Consider the following 19,900-nt stretch of genomic DNA (forward strand, 5'->3'; position numbering starts at 1 on the left):
ACACCTGTCACCCCAGCGCTGAGAGGCTGAGCCGGGCCGGGTGCGGGGCTCACACCTGTCACCCCAGCGCTGAGAGGCTGAGCCGGGCCGGGTGCGGGGCTCACACCTGTCACCCCAGCGCTGAGAGGCTGAGCCGGGCCGGGTGCGGGGCTCACACCTGTCACCCCAGCGCTGAGAGGCTGAGCCGGGCCGGGTGCGGGGCTCACACCTGTCACCCCAGCACTTTGAGAGGCTGAGCCAGACCGGGTGCGGGGCTCACACCTGTCACCCCAGCACTTTGAGAGGCTGAGCCGGGCCGGGTGCGGGGCTCACACCAGTCACCCCAGCACTGAGAGGCTGAGCCGGGCCGGGTGCGGGGCTCACACCAGTCACCCCAGCGCTGAGAGGCTGAGCCGGGCCGGGTGCGGGGCTCACACCTGTCACCCCAGCGCTGAGAGGCTGAGCCGGGCCGGGTGCGGGGCTCACACCTGTCACCCCAGCGCTGAGAGGCTGAGCCGGGCCGGGTGCGGGGCTCACACCTGTCACCCCAGCGCTGAGAGGCTGAGCCGGGCCGGGTGCGGGGCTCACACCTGTCACCCCAGCACTGAGAGGCTGAGCCGGGCCGGGTGCGGGGCTCACACCTGTCACCCCAGCGCTGAGAGGCTGAGCCAGACCGGGTGCGGGGCTCACACCTGTCACCCCAGCGCTGAGAGGCTGAGCCGGGCCGGGTGCGGGGCTCACACCTGTCACCCCAGCACTGAGAGGCTGAGCCAGACCGGGTGCGGGGCTCACACCTGTCACCCCAGCGCTGAGAGGCTGAGCCGGGCCGGGTGCGGGGCTCACACCTGTCACCCCAGCGCTGAGAGGCTGAGCCGGGCCGGGTGCGGGGCTCACACCTGTCACCCCAGCGCTGAGAGGCTGAGCCGGACCGGGTGCGGGGCTCACACCTGTCACCCCAGCGCTGAGAGGCTGAGCCGGGCCGGGTGCGGGGCTCACACCTGTCACCCCAGCGTTGAGAGGCTGAGCCGGGCCGGGTGCGGGGCTCACACCTGTCACCCCAGCGCTGAGAGGCTGAGCCGGGCCGGGTGCGGGGCTCACACCTGTCACCCCAGCACTTTGAGAGGCTGAGCCAGACCGGGTGCGGGGCTCACACCTGTCACCCCAGCGCTGAGAGGCTGAGCCGGGCCGGGTGCGGGGCTCACACCTGTCACCCCAGCACTGAGAGGCTGAGCCAGACCGGGTGCGGGGCTCACACCTGTCACCCCAGCGCTGAGAGGCTGAGCCGGGCCGGGTGCGGGGCTCACACCTGTCACCCCAGCGCTGAGAGGCTGAGCCGGGCCGGGTGCGGGGCTCACACCTGTCACCCCAGCGCTGAGAGGCTGAGCCGGACCGGGTGCGGGGCTCACACCTGTCACCCCAGCGCTGAGAGGCTGAGCCGGGCCGGGTGCGGGGCTCACACCTGTCACCCCAGCGTTGAGAGGCTGAGCCGGGCCGGGTGCGGGGCTCACACCTGTCACCCCAGCGCTGAGAGGCTGAGCCGGGCCGGGTGCGGGGCTCACACCTGTCACCCCAGCACTTTGAGAGGCTGAGCCAGACCGGGTGCGGGGCTCACACCTGTCACCCCAGCGCTGAGAGGCTGAGCCGGGCCGGGTGCGGGGCTCACACCTGTCACCCCAGCACTGAGAGGCTGAGCCGGGCCGGGTGCGGGGCTCACACCAGTCACCCCAGCACTTTGAGAGGCTGAGTCGGGAGGCTCACTTGAGCCCAGGAGTTTCCAGCTTGGACGACATAGTGAGACTCCATCTCTATACAAAATGAAAAACTTAGCCAGGCATGGTGGTGCACATGGTAGTCCCAGCTACTTGGGAGGCTTTGGGGGAGGATTGCTTGAGTCCACAAGATGGGGCTGCAGTGAGCCAAGATCAGCACTGCACTCCAAGCTGGGCAAGAGGGGGAGGCTGTCCCAGACACTTCCCTCGCCCATGTCTCCAGGGACAAAGCTCTCAGGGTGACCAGGGCCCTTGGCAGGTCCCACAGTCTGCCAGGGTTCCTGACCACCAGGCGGACGGGCGGCCTCGCCCCCTCCTGAGCAGCCAGCTTGCAGGCAGTAGAGCTCGTTTTGCTAGATAATTATTACACTATAAATACACATCTAAAGACAGAAGAACATAAATTACGGACCACAGAGAGTCTGCAAGGGACTTCCTAATCCCTAATTTTACAATATATGTGTCCGTTAAAGAGAGAGAGACCTCTGGCTGGACTTGTCTGGGCAGCTCATTCCTGTGTGGTGTATATTTTTGTCTTTTTCACAAGCTAAAACTTGATCTTGCTCAGTAATCGCTTTGTTCAATGAAAATACCCCTTCCCACTGCTGAGAGTCAGTCGTTCTTTGGGAAGGGGTGATTTTTCCCATTTGACTGCCTCAGTACGATAAAAACTGAAAAGTTTTGACGGGTAGCGACAGAACTTCTAAATTTTCCCATTTATTTCAGTAAACTTCACTTCCTGGCACACGCGAGGCCAAGTGCATGCGGGAAGTGGGTGCTTACTAGCCACTGTACCCTGCGCTGGTCCCAGCCCAGAAGCCTCTGCTGGGGAAGGCAGCGGGGGGGATTCCAGGACTGCAGCGGAGCCTCCCGTGGGGTCCCAGGGCCTCCTCTCCGCCCGTGCAACCCGGTTTTCGACTCATGTGCGGAGCTGTGCACGATGGAGGCTCGCTGCTGGCAGCTGCGGTGGCCTCCATGTCGGTGCTGGGTCTCGGTCCCGCTCCTTGTGGGCACTGGGGCTACTTCCAAGTTTTGGCCGGTTCTGGAGTTGGCGTGTGGCCCCTGTGGGTCCCTGGACCCTTGCAGCGGCCTGCAAGAGGGGCTCTACATTCACAACGACACGAAGGCGATATTCACTGATTTCATGGAGCCGGGGTTGCACAGATGTGGCAAATGCTGCCCGTGTGGGAACCAGACAGCGGCCGGGACGGGCCGTGCTGGGCAGGGCCTCTCAGGGTCAATCCGCCAGCACTATTCGCTTCTGAGTGAAGCAGAAGGGATTCCTTGTGTTGAGCCTCAGGCCTGGGTGGGATGAGACGGGGCCGCCAGGGAGCCCTCTGCCCGGCGGGATGACGTGGCCCTCGTCTCTCAGGGAGCGCATCTGCGTCTGAGTCGTCAGCCAAAGCAGCGGCTCATTTTCACGGACACCGTATTTTGCCAGAAGGATTGACAGACTTTGTTGAGTCACTCGGTGGCTGACGGGCATTTTCTCACGCAGGCGGACGAGCCTGCCTCCACGGCAGCTCACGCCATGTGCGGCCAATGACAAAATCTCCACTTTCAAGAAGACCCCAGGGTGCTGGAGAATGCATTCCTCCCAGAGGCTGGCGGCGTCCCCACCACAGAGACTCCTGCACGCTGGGGATTTCCCGGGGACCCGTGCGTGCGGCTGCCAGATCACGCCCTGGCAGGAGGTGCCATCCCTGTGCGCAGAACAACCGTCTCCACGCGTGACTGTGTTCCTAGGGACACCCGTTCTCAACGTCAGCACGGAGGAGAGGAACCCGCCACCTTCGGGCGGCAGCTGCGGCGCCTGCGGGTGTGAGGCCGCCGTGCTTCAGACCCCCCCCACCTATGAGGGCGAACTTCGGCAAATTTCTGGAACGTGTGAAATACTGCCGCTCTTCTCACTAATTATTTTTTGTCTGGAAAACAGGTATTTTTTTCCACAAAAATGTTACTTATGTAATCACGTAACGAGTTTGTTATTGTAATTTTTAAAGTGAACTAATATTTAAGAACGGATGGCGATGGCCACTGGATGGAACCCACCCGGACTGCGGCTCTCGGGACCCGGTTTTCTTCTTAATAAATAGAATGATGTAGTCTCCTCACTCCGTAAGAGGTCCACAGACACTTTGCTCCTGTGTAACGGGAACCCCAGGCAATGGTCGTGACAGACAGTTCCCGTCCTCCACACGCACACGTCCACACAGGGAGAGCTGGCCCCAGCGGGCTACCCGCAGCACCATGGCCTCCGCGGAAGAAACGCAGTGCCCCTCACATTCCAGAAGCAGCCAGAGGAGCTACCCGATGGCCAGCGGCACGCCCAGGTCCCCACCGCGGCGACTTGGGAGCACTGGGCTCTCTGGCTGCAGAGCGGCTGTCCTGGGGGGCGGGCGCTGTCGGCAGGCCTGGGCCTGAAGGCTCAGCCTGCCCAGGAGACGGTGCCGCCCTAGGGGGACGCTGAGGCCTCGAGGGGTGAGCGACGTGTCCAACTCTGCAGTGTCGGGGTTGAAGAGGCGCTGCCCTCACCGGCCCTGTGCCACGTGAGGTTTGGTGAGAAACGCTGGCGCCTGAAAACGCTGTGCGTCTCGCCAGTGGGGCGGCTGCTGAGAGGCCGTCTTTAGACTTCATCTCGTCATCATAGAGTTAATGACAATTAATTCTCAAAGTTAAACTAAAAGTTATAAATTCACTTCTAGCCAGGATGTGTAAAAAGGCGGAGGCTCTGTGCTACCGCTGGGGTGTCCAAACCGCTGCCACCTGAGCCCAGGGCCGCACTGGGAGGGGTGGGGGCAGCAGGGCTGCTGCTGGGGCACCGACCACACTTCCTGCCCTGAGGGCCCTGGGCATCTGCAGAGCCGGGCGGATCGATGCTGGGTGAAGAAAGTCAATCCTCGCCCCTGCTCAGCGCCAGGAGCTGACGCCGCCTGAACCTGCTCAGCGCTACAAGTTGATGCCCGACCCCGATTCTGCTCAGAGCCACCTGGTTTCCAGAGAGTAGCGTGGGTAGGACACATCCCAGCTGTCACGGGTCCCTTGTCCCCCAGTAATTCTAAGCACACATGTGGAGATCTAACACATTACACCAGTGGAAATTCTGCATGGCATTAAAGGCCTTGGGGAGGCTGCATCCCGGGTGCCGTCCCGGCCCGAAGGCACCATCTTAACAGCACAGGGTCTTGCCTGGCAGAGGTTTTCATGGGGAGGCCAGCCTCCTTCCCACCTGCTCACCCTCCTGCTCCTGACCACCTGAAACCGGTCACTTTTGTGGCTGTCCCTAAAGAAGGTGCTAGGAAGAGCCATGCTTTCCGTTAAGGGCAAAAATCGACAGCTATTCAAATGACAGACTGCACTCAGTCACAATCCATTCAGAGCAGAGTTCTATTTGTCCATGGGGTCAGTGACAAACACCTTTGCAGGAGAAGACCCTGCTGGGCTTCAGACCCACCTGCCAGTGACATGTCTCCCGGGCGCCACTCCGCCAGTGTGCACACCAACGCCCCGGGTGACCACGCTCCCGGTGCTCTGAGCTAGGAACGCCATGCCCTCCCGGGGCCAGCAGGTGACCACGCTCCCGGTGCTCTGAGCTAGGAACGCCATGCCCTCCCGGGGCCAGCAGGCGACCACGCTCCCGGTGCTCTGAGCTAGGAACGCCATGCCCTCCCGGGGCCAGCAGGCGACCACGCTCCCGGTGCTCTGAGCTAGGAACGCCATGCCCTCCCGGGGCCAGCAGGTGCAGGCTCTGCCATGGAGTGCCCACTGCCTGTGGGAGGGGCTTCCCCACAATGCTGACAAGGGTCCTTGAGCCACTCCAAGGCAGTGAGCTCATCTCCGCCCAAAACTGGGGTGGGGACTGGGTGGCAGTGATCGGAAGATGCACCCGGCCGCTCAGCCAGTATGAATGCATTCACTCAAAGGACAGCAAAGCTATGAAACAATTCTGAAAACCTGGAGCCACAGCGGGAAGGAGACGCTGCCAGACCAGCAGGTGCAGATGGCGGCTTGGCTCCTGGCTTCTGAGGAGCTGAGGCAGACACAGGCTTCAGGGGCCAGGCAGTGGCAAGGATGCCCCCCATGGCCTCAGAGCCCTGGCGGCCTTTGGGAAAGCGCAGGAAGACCAATGTGTCCCGACAGGAGCAGAGCTGCAGGGGGTACAGTGTGAGGTGGCGGGTGGACCAGCTTGGCACACAGGGGCACTTGGGACCCCCCAGTGGGCAGAAGCAGTGGGAAAGCCGAAGCCGATCTCACAGGGGCAAATGCCAAGCCCACAGCCAGTGTGGGCGTCCTGGGGAAGCTGAGGGTTTGGGGTCTGCAGGGCCTGTGTGTTACGATCTTTCTGGGATGCCAGTGGGCGCGAGGGGCTCTCTGAGGGCCTGTGTGCCCAGCAGTCAGACTTCAGACCCAAGCGGTAAGGATGAGACCTCCAAGAGGAAGGGTGTGCGCCTGAGATCACCTGGGGCTTCCCATACCCCCTGTAGGATGATACTGGTGCCTGGCAGGGAGCCTCGGTGGCTCTGCAGAACAGGAAGCAGCCAGGGGCCGGAGGTCAGGGCCACCACTGCCTTCGGAGGCTCCTCTGACCTGTCCGAAAACCTCCCCTGGACACGAAAATACTCTGTCACTTTCCAGGCTCAGCCCTCAGCACTGCCTCTGGCTCCAGGGAAGCCTGTGTCCCCACGCTCTCCCAGGCTGGGTCCTCGGGCACCCAACCCTGTTCCCAGGTGAGAGGCAAATTCCAGGTCTGCCGGTGGAAGTCCTCTGGGGCTTCTAACGATGAGAACTGCTCTGTGCCAGCAAATCTGCATAGAAATGCACACACACACCCTCACCCAGGCACATCACACGCACACACACACCAAGGTACACATCTCCATGCAGGTACACACACACCCTCACCCAGGCACACATCTCCACACATGCACACACATCGACACCTGTGTAATCCACACGTGCACTCACCATGCACACCCTACATACACCTGTGTGATCCACACCTCTGTATTCACCATGCACATCCCACGCACACACCCTCCCACACCTGTGTGATCCACACCTGTGCACTCACCAAGCACACCCCACACGCACACACCTGTGTATCCACCTGTGCACTCACCATGCACACCCCATGCACACACCCTCCCACACCTGTGTGATCCACACCTGTGCACTCACCATGCACACCCCATACACACACCCTCCCACACCTGTGTGATCCACACCTGTGCACTCACCATGCACACCCCATGCACACACCCTCCCACACCTGTGTGATCCACACCTGTGCACTCACCAAGCACACCCCATGCACGGGCATGCAAGTCCTCACCCCATGCACATCCGCACCAGGTCTGCACACGTACCAGGATACCCATGCAACACCTGCACTTCAAACCCAGGCACACATACACACACACCCCTTAAACACAGCCACGCCCATGTGGACACACTGCATTAGGAGGCCCCAATATTCCTAGAAAGATCCATAACACACAGGCCCTGTGAATCTCTAGCGTGCAACCTTGATAAAGCCATATGTTGCATATTGGGAAAAACCTTTTTTGAAAAAAGATAATGGAATTATTTATTACTCTCAGATGGTTGCTTTCTTCAGGCCACAAAAAGAGCAGGAGAAGGTGTAGTTTGCACACAAGTGCAGGACACACACACTTGCACACATGAACACAACATATGTGCACACACAGACACACTTGCACACACGGACAACACACGTGCACACACGGACACAAACAACATACACACGGACACGTGTGCACACATGGACACAACACACGTGCATAAATACAGCACAGGTACACACGGACACACCACGTGCACACAGACAACACGTGCACACATGGACACAATACACATGCACAAACACGTGCACACATGGACACAACACGTGCCCATGGATACACAACGTGTACACATGGACACAAAACACATGCACATGCACGGACACACACGGACACAGAACACATGTGCACACACCCAAACACAACACATGTGCAGACACACGTGCACATACGGACACAACACACACACAACACAAACGTGCACACACATGAACACACTTGCACATGCGAACACAACATGCATGTGCAGACACAACACATGTGCACACATTAACACGTATACACACACCAACACGTGCACGCAGATGACACGTGCACAGACACACACATGTACGCACAGCACACATGTACACAGACACACGTGTACACACAGATACGGTGCACACAGAATGCACACTCATGCCCAACACACTGGCACACATAGACACGCAGATGCACCAGAGGGGGCAGAGGAAGACGCCGCCTTCCTGGCCAGGTTCATCCAGGAAACAGCACGTTCCTTACCTGGGTGGGAACGAGATGTCCAGTTCATACAGTCTGTCCTTAAAGACAGACAACTCCTTGTCAAACTCCAAGAGCTAAAGGAAAGAGCAGAAAATAAAATCACATGGGCTCTCCTCACTGGGGGCAAGCGTGTCTGTGTGCAACTGGGACGCTCGGATTCTTGGTGTGACATCTGCCCTTCCTAGAGCCGCCACGTCTGTCACCAGAAAGCTGTGTGATGCCAGCGGGCTCTGGTGCCCACTGCCTCTGCTGCAGACAGTGGGACCTGCACCGCCCGTTCCTGACGTGCTCTGCTCACCCAGAGACCCTCTCCGTTGGGGACGCCAAAGAAGCGCTCACAGCCTTGGGCGCCACCGTGGCAGCCCCACAGCAGCCTCTCATGGGCTCTCGTCCTGGGGCTAGCTCCCTCAGAAGGAACTGTGTCACGTAAAGAGGAGAGTAAGCAAGGTCACCTTGGTGAGAGCAGGTCAGGGAAAATGGCCCTAAGGTGCACACTGATGAGATTCTGAGGGCAAAGTGTTCATTCCCACATGCAGGGGGCAGCAAATGGCCTTGCCCCCGAGACTCTTCCAAAACAAGCCCCAGATGGGACCAGCCGTGTTCCTGAGCGGTCACCACACTCACCCTGTCACCCCAGCAGGACTGGCCCGGCCGTGTTCCTGAGCGGTCACACTCACCCTGTCACCCCAGCAGGACTGGCCCGGCCGTGTTCCTGAGCGGTCACCACACTCACCCTGTCACCCCGGCAGGACTGACCCGGCCGTGTTCCTGAGCGGTCACCACACTCACCTTGTCACCCCGGCAGGACTGACCCGGCCGTGTTCCTGAGCGGTCACCACACTCACCCTGTCACCCCGGCAGGACTGGCCCGGCCGTGTTCCTGAGCGGTCACCACACTCACCCTGTCACCCCAGCAGGTCTGGCCCGGCCATGGCCGTGTTCCTCAGTGGTCATCACCACGCCCACCCTCTCGGGTGCTGTCCATTAGGCATATTCCACCCCCACAGCTCTGCAGGGTATGCAGTTGAGCCAGGATTCCCTCAAAATCACACCACGTCCCGGCTCTTCCCGGGACCTCATCCATCATCCCTGAAACGTGCCATCAGCAGCCTCGTGCACGCAGTCATGAGCCTGTGCCACCAGGCTGCTACCTAAGCCACCTGCCTGCGGCTCAGGCGTTCACAGCCCCGCTGCCTCCTGCGTCCTAGGAGCGTATGACTCCAGGTCCCATTCAAGGGAGCAACTCCCTCCCTCCAGCGCCCACAGACTCTGGGAAGGGCCCCAAGTCAACTCCTCAGTGGGGTGGGGATGGAGCAGAGGCCTTGGGAGAGGGACGCCCCTTCTCAAAGGCAGAGCAGAGCATGGGCTCTGGGCCAACCCTGCACATGTGTGTTTGTGTGCAGGCGTGTGTGTGTCCGGAGGCAGGCATGTACCCACAGTACATTCACACACAGGCCTAGAAACATGTGCCATCTCTTCCCCTCCCATCTCTCCCCAACATGGGAGAGGCAGCCGATCCCCCGATCCCAGCGTGGGCCCCACTGGCTTCTCAGGCGTGGAGGTGAGGAGGTAGCAGGAGGGCCACCGGCCACCAGGCGCCACGTAGTTCTCAGCTCTGTAGGCACTGACTGTGACACTGGGAGCCCGGCCTGCCAGGAGCATCTGCCAAGAGCTGGAAAGGAGCCACTGCCATCCAGCAGCTTTCACCAAAATGCTGACGACAGCTTCCCTGGATCGCTACAACACAGCATGTTTCCAGATTTCAGGAACGCAATGACAGGGGTTGTAAGATCTCCTCTGCACCACCAAACCCTCCCAATTTAACCTAGACCTTTCAACAATCTCAAGTATGGTTTTCAAGTTATTTATTTGTTTATTTAGATGGAGTCTTACTCTGTCACTCAGGCTGGAGTGCAGTGGTGCAATCTCAGCTCACTGCAACCTCTGCCTCCTGGGCTCAAGCGATTCTCCTGCCTCAGCCTCCCGAGTAGCTGGGATTACAGGTGCCTGCCACCACACCCACTAAGTTTTTATTTTTTGTAGAGACGGGGGTCTTGCCACATTGCCCTGGCTTGTCTGAGACTCCTGGCCTTAAGCGATCCTCCTGCCTCCTCAGCCTCCCAACGTGTTCCAGCAGCGCCTGGTCCCAAGCATGTTTTTATATGATTACGACCATGTCTGTGTCCACAAAAAGGGCTCGCCTAATCCCACACGTTTGTAAACACCATGCATGGAGAGTAACAACGTTTATTGAAACATAGGCTAACCTTAGCTTATTGTAACTTTTTTTTTTTTTTTTGAGACGGAGTTTTGCTCTTGTTACCCAGGCTGGAGTGCAATGGCGCGATCTCGGCTCACCGCAACCTCTGCCTCCTGGGTTCAGGCAATTCTCCTGCCTCAGCCTCCCGAGTAGCTGGGACTATAGGTGTGCGCCACCATGCCCAGCTAATTTTTTGTGTTTTTAGTGGAGACGGGGTTTCACCATGTTGACCAGGATGGTCTCGATCTCTTGACCTCACGAGCCACCGCGCCCGGCCAGCTTATTGTAACTTCTTTATAAACCCACGTTTTTCAACTTTCTGACTCTTTTGTCAAATAATACTTAGCTTAAAACACATTGTACAGCTGTACAAAATATCCTCATATATTCTATAAGCTTTTTAAGCCTATTCTTTATATTTAAAATTTTAAAACATTTTTTGATAAAAATGAAGACAACGACACACACGTGAGCCCAGGCCCACACAGGGACAGTCATCGATATTCCTCTCGGCCACCTCTGCACCCCACAGAAAGGCTTCATCTCCTGTGACGACGGTGCCTTCTCAGTACCTCCTGAAGGACCAGCCCGAGGCTGTTCCGGGCAACGTTTTTTACTAAGTAGAAGGAGTGCATCGCAGTCACGGTAAGAAGTGTGGGAGGGAAACGCAGATGCCAGCAACACAGATGTTTACTGTCACTCTGAAGTGTGACGTGCTGGGCATCCCTGCTGGGCCAGACTCTCACACGGCTGGTGGCTCCTTTACACCACGGCCGCCACATGTGAGGGCAGAACGGCTTCACCACGCAGCGAGAGGAAACTCACAGCCCCATCGCCAGATTATCGAACCTTAGTCACATAAGTAGGCTGTTGTAGACTGAAGCAACCTTATGCGGCACGACTGTATGCACACACACGTACACATGCAAAAGTGCACACACCACACACACGAGAACACACACCACACAGGTACACACACGAGTGCACATGCCACGCGCACACATGAGCACACACCATACACGTGTGCACACACCACACGTACACACGTGCACACACATGCACACACCACACATGCATGCAAACATGTGTACACACGAGTGCACACAACACAAAGCAGGGACTGTGGCAGCTGTGTGGTAGGAGGGTCCCGCGTGGCGGGAGGGTCCCAGTGTGTCCCTGCTCGGCCTCTGGCTCTGAGAGGTCAGAGGGAGCCGCACCCTGCGTGGCTGGCATGCGGGCTGTCGCCCCCAGAATGACGTGCGTGAGGGCCCCTGCTGCGGCCGGAACGAAACAGCAGGCGGGAGAGGTGTCTGATTAGAAACTGCACGCGCTGCTGTTGAATTGATAATTTGTATCCCTGAGATTCTTCACAAACACAATAACCGATTTCGCATGCTCTTCCACATTCTTCTTGATTACAAAGTGAAGGCAGGCAGGGCCGTGCGGACAGTGACAAAGCGGGGGTTGATCCCACGCATCTGTCAGGAGCCGTCCCCACCACGCTTCCACTGCTCCGGCAGGCGCCGGCGCTGATAAAGGAACGGGGCCCGGAAAATCAATGCACCTGGGGCCGGCGAGGCTGCTAAACACACAGAAAACATCTCCCTCCAAGAGGCCGGCGCTGCGGAAATGCCCAAGACCGGCCCCGGGACGGTGAGGAAAATTTAATCTCTCCAAATCCTCACCAGGGCACTCCATCCTGCAGCCCTGACAGCCACACTTATAATTAATTATACAATTTCGATGGGAATATCGACTAAACAAAGCTATAAATCATAGGAAAAGTCAATAGGCATGGACACATTCAATCATGTCCCGGCCAATGATTACTACTCTTAAAATACAATAATTATTTTCAGGAGCCAGCTCGAATTAAATTTCTGTCAGGCGGGTACAAGAGCGGCGTTTGATGAAGGGTCCACGGACTGGGGCTGCTCCGGCGCAGGCACATCCATCCTGCGGACCGCGTTCGCCCTCACGGCCGGACTGTGGAGACGGGATTCTCTCCCGGGCTCCCCGGGCCGACCACCTTGACCCTCCGTCAGTGGGGACAACGACCGAGTCGGCGTGCGGGCACCTCGGGCAGGTGCGAGGGCACCCAGGCCGGCAGGAACCCACGGCCGCTCCCAAGGGCGCCGTCGTCCCAGGCACCGAGCAGAGAGGATCCGAGTAGCAGGGCAGCAGCGCTGAGCCATCCGCTCCGCTCACGCTCAGTTCTTCGGAGAAGCCACGAGAGACGGCCTGGGAAGGCGCCCCCGAGCTCAGGCCGCCTTTCCGCGTGGGGCTCCTGACGTGATCGACAAACACGGAGAGCGGGCCGCCCACAATCGCACGGGAATGTGCTTCCACCCCACTGCGCGTTTTCATTCAGAATCAAATGCAAAAGTTCTCTCCAATACTCAGCTTCATTTTCTTCTAAAGGCAGGAACACTGTAGAGCACGGTGGCTGCCGACGGCAGGGGCGCGCTCTGTGTGGAAACGCGGAGAGAGAGGACGACTTTGGACCCACACGGAAGACAATCACTCCTGGATGCTCTGGACGCACCCCCTCCACGCCGCGCCCCCTCCACGCCGTGCCCCCCTCCACGCCACACCCCCTCCACGCCGCGCCCACTCCACGCCACGCCCCCCTCCACACCACACCGACTCCACGCCGCGCCCCCCTCCATGCCACACCCACTCCACGCCGCGCCCCCCTCCACGCCACACCCACTCCACGCTGCGCCCCCTCCACGCCACGCCCCCCTCCACACCACACCGACTCCACGCCGCGCCCCCCTCCATGCCACACCCACTCCACGCCGCGCCCCCCTCCACGCCACACCCACTCCACGCTGCGCCCCCTCCACGCCACGCCCCCCTCCACACCACACCGACTCCACGCCGCGCCCCCTCCATGCCACACCCACTCCACGCCGCGCCCCCCCCTCCACGCCACGCCCACTCCACGCCGCGCCCCCTCCACGCCGCGCCCCCTCCACGCCACGCCCCCCTCCACGCCACACCCACTCCACGCCACGCCCCCTCCACGCCACGCCCCCTCCACGCCACGCCCACGCCACGCCGCGCCCCCTCCACGCCACGCCCCCTCCACACCACACCCACTCCACGCTGCGTCCCCCTCCACGCTGCGCCCCCTCCACGCCACACCCACTCGACGCCACGCCCCTCCATGCCACACCCACTCCACGCCACACCCACTCCACACTGCACCTCCCTCCACGCTGCGCCCCCCTCCACGCCGAAACCCCCTCCACGCCGCGCCCCCCTCCACGCCACACACTCCTTCACACCACCCCAACTGGGATCTGCACCCCACATTCCACCTGTGGCCGTAGGAGCCTCCCTCTTGCCTGCCTCCTTGCTCCTTCCAGAATGTTCTATCCTCTTGGCTGCCCTGGCTTCCTCCTCCAAGGGACCCTCCACTTTCTTCATGCCCTGTGCAAAGTCCCTGGAGACCTCGCTCCCCCGGCACTGAGAAGGCAGCTCTGTTAGGGGACCCGAAAGTACCTCCTCCAAGCTCCAGCAGCCATGCAGCTGTGAGGACGGCAGCCCTGTTTCCCTCCTGGGCACCCACCTCCCCAGACACCTCCTGGGCACCGGCCTCCCCAGACTCCTCCTGGGCACCCGCCTCCACCCAGACACCTCCTGGGCACCCGCCTCCACCCAGACTCCTCCTGGGCACCCGCCTCCACCCAGACACCTCCTGGGCACCCGCCTCCACCCAGACACCTCCTGGGCACCCGCCTCCACCCAGACACCTCCTGGGCACCCGCCTCCCCAGACACCTCCTGGGCACCTGCCTCCACCCAGACCACCCCTGGGCACCTGCCTCCCCAGACTCCTCCTGGGCACCGGCCTCCCCAGACACCTCCTGGGCACCCGTCTCCACCCAGACATCTTCTAGGCACCCGCCTCCCCAGACACCTCCTGGGCACCCGCCTCCCCAGACTCCTCCTGGGCACCGGCCTCCCCAGACACCTGGGCACCCGCCTCCCCAGACTCCTCCTGGGCACCCGCCTCCCCAGACTCCTCCTGGGCACCGGCCTCCCCAGACTCGTCCTGGGCACCCGCCTCCACCCAGACACCTCCTGGGCACCCGCCTCCCCAGACTCCTCCTGGGCACCCGCCTCCACCCAGACACCTCCTGGGCACCCGCCTCCACCCAGACACCTGCCTTCACCTAGACACCTGCGCTCTGCAGGCTCTCCCCGCTGACGAGGCCGGGAGGTGCCACCCGGGAGCTGCCCGGCAGCAGGAAACACCCTGGAGCCCAGAGTCCTGCAGGTAGAGCTGTGCCACCCCACCAGGCCCTGGAGGCTCGAGGAGGAGGGGGCCTCCACCAGGTGCAGGTGGTGGAGCAGGGGAGAGTACCCGATGCCTCCCATGGATGGAGCAGGAGGAAACCAAGTCTGCCTGGATGGAGAGAAGAGGAGGAGACCGCAGGTTTCCCCAGGCCAAGGGGCCACGTGGGGACGGAACACCAAGACCTGACCTGACCACAGTGGGGGAAGGGGCCGTGTGCTCCTGCGGCAGGCAAGGGGGCGGGGCGCAGGAGGCCCTGGCACCGCGGAGGCGCGGGCGTCATGGGAGCCTAGGGCTCTGGGTTGATGAGGGGCAGAAGGCAGAAGTGACTTCCCGAGAGGACAGGAGCACGGGTCTTGGGGACGCCGGGGAGGCAGCGAATCCGGTCCTGGAGTGGAGGTTCTGGGCCTGGGACTCGGGCTGGCTGGCAGTGTCCGCTGGGCTGAGTGTGCCCCTCTGTTGGGCACTGAGAGGGCTCAGCTTTCTCCTAAGCAGTCTGCATGCATTGACCCATGAGCCCCTCACACCTCACGAGGAGAAACTGAGGCACAGGCACAGACCCCAGAGCTCCCGGCTGGCCCAGGATGCCGGGATGCGAACGCGGCTGCACCTGGCCTGGGTCCTCCTGCATGCGCCCCCTCACCTCTCCCACGGCCACCACCCGACAGCTCCCTGAGGGCGGAAGCTGCCTGCCCTGACGCAGTGCTGGGGGACCACAGCTGGCTCGGGACAGCCCAGGAGCGGATCCCCAGAGTTCCAGGTCTCGGATGCTGGCTCGCCGCACACAGTACTGCATGTGGCTTGGAATGGCTATGGCGGCGCGATGACAGCAATCAGCCCAGGCCACACATTGGGCCCCAGCCAGGAGCTGCATGGTTCCTGGTTCTCTGCATCGATAAACATTTATAAATACATTAAAAAGGGGACCGAAGTAGACCACAATCAAAAGTAAAAATTAAAAAGAGCGTGTAGGCCGCCCCTCAGCGCTCGCCCACACTGATCCCGCAAAGGGAAGACTCGTGATTTCAAAGCCGACAGCGGGCTCTGCAGCACGGCCGGTTCTCGGTGGCGTGAGCTGCACGTTCCCACTGACACGCACTTCGGTTTACACATGTGCTCGTGGCCACACAGCTGCACACCCACCCCCATACATGCAGACACGCACTCGTGCACATACACGTCCTAGCGCTCACACATGTGCTCACACGCAGACCCACACAGCAAGTCTAGCACGGGGGTGTGAGGACCCTGTGCCCTTCACTCTCCCACTTCAGAGCGAAGCCTGAGCCCCGCCAGCCCACCCTGAGACAAGGGGACTTCCTCCCCATCCCAAAGCACACATGAGGGGCTCTGAAGCTGATGGGCCGAGTGGGCGTCACACTGCCCGTGGACAGGGGAGTGACATGGGAGCCTCAGCCCAACCTGGCCCGGGGTGTAGGACGCACCCAACATGTGTCCCCAGCAGTCCGCCTTGCACTCGGCTCAAAACCGAGCCCTGGAGGTGGCAGGGACGAGGCAGGTGGTCCCAGGTAAGCAGAGGCGACGGGAGGGACGGGGACGTGGCTGTCCCAGGACGGCGGCGGGGGGGCGCCATGTGGAGCCATGAACTCACCGCGGTGCCATTGTTGTCCCGGAAGACCTCCTGGTCGACGTAGTCGAACAGCTTCTTCTCTAACTGGAGCATAACCTGTGAGGTCAGAGAGGCCCATCAGCGCCTGAGCTCCCCCAGCCTCGTCCCCCAGCCTCCACTGCCCCGGGCAGGCTGCAGAGTCCCGTGCGGGCCGGCCGTGGCCCGTGTGTCGCCCGCCTAGTCACAGGCCCACTCACCTTCCGGTCATTGTCCGACTCACGAAATATGAGCTTCACGACTTCGTTGGTGTCGGCGGCCCGGACGGTCTGCATGGTTGCCTTTGTGCAGAGCGTCTGCGGAAAGAGAGCAACGGAGCTCAGTCCCAGAGCAGCCCAGGCACCATGGCGGCGTCCCCTGACACCCCACGTCAGTGGGTGGGATGGCCGGTTCCAGACAGCAGCCAGTGTCACACCAGTTTCCACACTGGGGGTCAGGGGCCGCTCCCGCGCAGCCAACCCTGGCATGTGCGAAGGGCCTGAGGCCAGCTGCTCCCCAACAAGGCACAGCTGCGACCGCGAGGCCACCCCAGAGCTGCTGCTGCACACAGAGCTGCTTCGGGGCAAAAGCCAGGGCAAGCCCCGCAGGCTCCCAAGGCACAGTGGCGCTGAGAACAGCACGGAGGGTGCCTGTGGGGGCGCCTGGCTGGCCTCCTCCCGCCCGCTCTCCTGTCTCTGCACTCCCTGCACTCCCAGAGCTGCTGGACTGCACCAATGGGAGACGGTTGCAGGAGGGCTGACTGGGAACAGTCTCCACCGGCTCATCCTGTGAAGCAGACGTGGGAGGGACGACTGAGGTCACCCTCCTGCTTCGTGGTGTTAACCGGCTCAAACCAGTCCCTGGGGGAGAGGCTGGGGTGGGCAGAGGCCCGGAGGCAGGTGGACAGGACCCAAGAAGAGATCGGTGGTTCCGCCAGGGTTCCGGGGACCATACCGACCAGGACGACCAAGGAGAGGGCTGGGCAGGAGCGCCGCAGGGTCAGGGTGTGCCCACGGATGCTCAGTGCCCTGGCGGCTATGAGAAGGGGCAGCCATCTGGGCAGCAGAGGGGACGGAGGCTGAGTGAGCGCCAACCTCTCTGCCACACTGCTGCTCCAGGAGGCACGGTCCTGGCTGGCGGACCGCCAGTACAGATCTCTGTGAAGGATTATTTTCAGGACTGTTTTGAAAATTCCTCTTGTCAACCTCAGTACAACGCAAGGAATGGTCACTGAGGGTAAGTCCCTAAAGGTAGGACAGAGCTGCAGACCCTCCTTGGGCGGACTGGCCTCCACCAGGAGCCCCTGGCCCCGACACAGAGGCCTTGCAGGCACTGAGCTCTCGGAGCCTGGCAGAAGCCATGAAGACCCAAGAATGCCCAGGACCACACTGGACGAAGGAACAGCGGGACCCACACGCTGGGACAAATGAAAGCTCGGCGCGGAAGGCGAGGTGCCCGTGCTCACGGTGGGGGAGCGGCCAGAGGCACGGGCTGCAGCATCGCCGGTGCAGGAGGAGGAGGGCGCAGCCGGTGCAGGAGGAGGAGGGCGCAGCCGCTTCCTTACACGAAAGGCCACAGACTGTAGACTCCATTTACACAAAATTCCCAGAAAGGGCAAAGTCGGAGAGGCAGAGGCAGCAAGGAGGCGGGGCCCGGAGGGAACTGAGGTGGGGCTGAAGGGATAGTCTGTGTGTAAATTATACCTCAATAAAGCTGGCTTTTAATTAAAACTTCTCTGTTTTGGAGACAGGGTCTTGGTCTGTCATCCAGGCTGGAGCGCAGTGGTGGGATTAAGGCTTGTTTCAACCTCCAGCTCCTGGGCTCAAGTGATCCTCACACCTCAGCCACTCAGGTAGCTGGGACTGCAGGTGTGCATCTGCAGCTGTAATTTTGTGAATTTTTGTAGAGACAGGGTCTCGCTATGTTGCCCAGGTTGGCCGTGAACCCCTGGGCTCAGGCGATCGTCCCATGTCAGCCTCCTAAAGTGCTAGGATTACAGATGTGAGCAGCTAAACCTGGCACATACATCTGCTTTTTAAGAAAATAAAATATGATTTTTATTTTAAAAAATAATGACTGCATGAAAAGTCAGAAATTTCTCCCTGAAGGGCCCTTGGGAGCTGGTACTGCTGAGGCACACCCCAACGACCGGGGCACTGGCCAGGGCTCAGGAGGGCATCCCTGGGCCGGTGCCCAGCCTTCCTTCGCAGGCTCCCGGCGTGCGCTGAGCAGGAACTGAGAGGGCATGAACCCTGGGGCCCCTCAGCAGCCTGGCCCGCCTCCTCCAGGATGCAGCGTCCTCCTCCGGGTGGCTGGGGTGTACCGCCCCAGCCGGGGCCAGGAGGCGGCTGTCCGCCATCCGCGGAGCAGCCTCAGGGCAGGCCATTGGCATTCCGAGCACAGATCGGCGGCTCGGGTCAAGCCCCCAAAGTGGCTTTTGGACTATGTGTCACAAATCAGTCTGGAGCCTTCAAACAGCGTGAGGATTAGAACAAGCACCCACACAGCCAGGACAGAGCGGGCCACCCTGCCCATCCCTGCATCCCAAGGAGGTCCAGTCCCATCCAGATGCTAATGGGCTTAAGTGGCTTAAGCTGCTTTCCCTGAATGGGAGAAGGCTTGGCAGGCAGACGGCCATTGTAGCCACCCCAGGACGCAGCTCAGGAAATTCATGGCTCTGTCTCCCAAAAGGCATCTGCTGGAAACTGTTTAAAAACTGCTTTATCTCAGCACTTCAGGCAGGCTCCCAAAGGACAAACATCTGATGGACCCCAGGGCCTAGGAGGCGGCCGTCCACCCCCCACCCCGCCCCAGAGCCGCCTCATTCACAGGCTGTAAAGGAGCGATCAGGCCGGGCTGAACGGGCCAGAGCTGGCCAGCTCCCTTCGCCTTTCAATCCAGCAAAGTCGTGGCCGCTCATGCGGAAAGCGGCCAGGCTGGGCCTTTCCGGCTCGCCTACTTTTGGAAGGGACTCCTTTCTTTTGAAAGGAGAAACAAATACCCTGAATGCTATTTTTAAAAAGCCATCTAAGAGGTATTTCATTATTAGTAGCTACACGAAAAGGCCCTGGAAAGGGTGGCCTGGCATCCTGTCTCATCAGCTCTTGGGATTTCACGGGAATGCTGCGTACCAGGGTCATCACCTGCACGTGGATGACGAAATTCCTGCATTTCTTATTGTTTGGATAACCGAGGAGGCACGCTGCCTGGGCAGGGTGTCCACAGGCCCAGGCACAGCTGTCAGCCCAGGAGAAGGGCCGTTTTCTGGGCAAGGAAGTCACATGGTCATTCTGATTTGCATGGAGCTGCATGGCGGACAGTCGCCCCGCTGTGCACCTGTGCAGCTGGTCTCATCTCAGGAGCTGAAGCTGTCCCATCATCCCCTCAACTGTCACAGACACTCTGCCACAAAATCCAAAACTCCGCTAAAGGCAAACGCATCCTCTCAGACCCTGTCAGCCCAAGTGTTTAAATGCAACCTTCAGGAGCCGATTTATAAAAACAAAAAATTGTTCTGTGCTCTCTGAAACGAATCCTCCCTGGCTGTGGCCTCCAGGCCCCGCACGCACAGCCAGCAGGCGCTTGGGCTCCACTCTCCACCCGGAATCACCAGGTG

The 19,900-nt window shown here is 60.6% G+C and overlaps 1 protein-coding gene across 4 annotated transcripts in view; it reads right to left on the reverse strand.

Moving 5' to 3' along the window:
* Positions 1 to 19,900, reverse strand: part of INPP5A (inositol polyphosphate-5-phosphatase A) — a 252,619-nt gene that overhangs the window by 10,137 nt on the left and 222,582 nt on the right. For all 4 annotated transcript variants that reach the window (XM_012477499.2, XM_012477497.3, XM_012477498.1 and 1 more), the window contains exons 10-12: positions 16,506 to 16,601; positions 16,291 to 16,365; positions 8,114 to 8,187 (exon numbers count right to left, since the gene is read on the reverse strand). In XM_012477499.2, the coding sequence (XP_012332922.2) occupies positions 8,114 to 8,187; positions 16,291 to 16,365; positions 16,506 to 16,601 (245 nt within the window). The remainder of the gene's footprint in view (positions 1 to 8,113; positions 8,188 to 16,290; positions 16,366 to 16,505; positions 16,602 to 19,900) is intronic.

Source organism: Aotus nancymaae, unplaced genomic scaffold (assembly GCF_030222135.1).
Source record: "Aotus nancymaae isolate 86718 unplaced genomic scaffold, 86718_ANA_hifiasm-v0.15.2.pri h1tg000193l, whole genome shotgun sequence".
Classification (NCBI taxonomy): Eukaryota; Metazoa; Chordata; class Mammalia; order Primates; family Aotidae; genus Aotus; species Aotus nancymaae.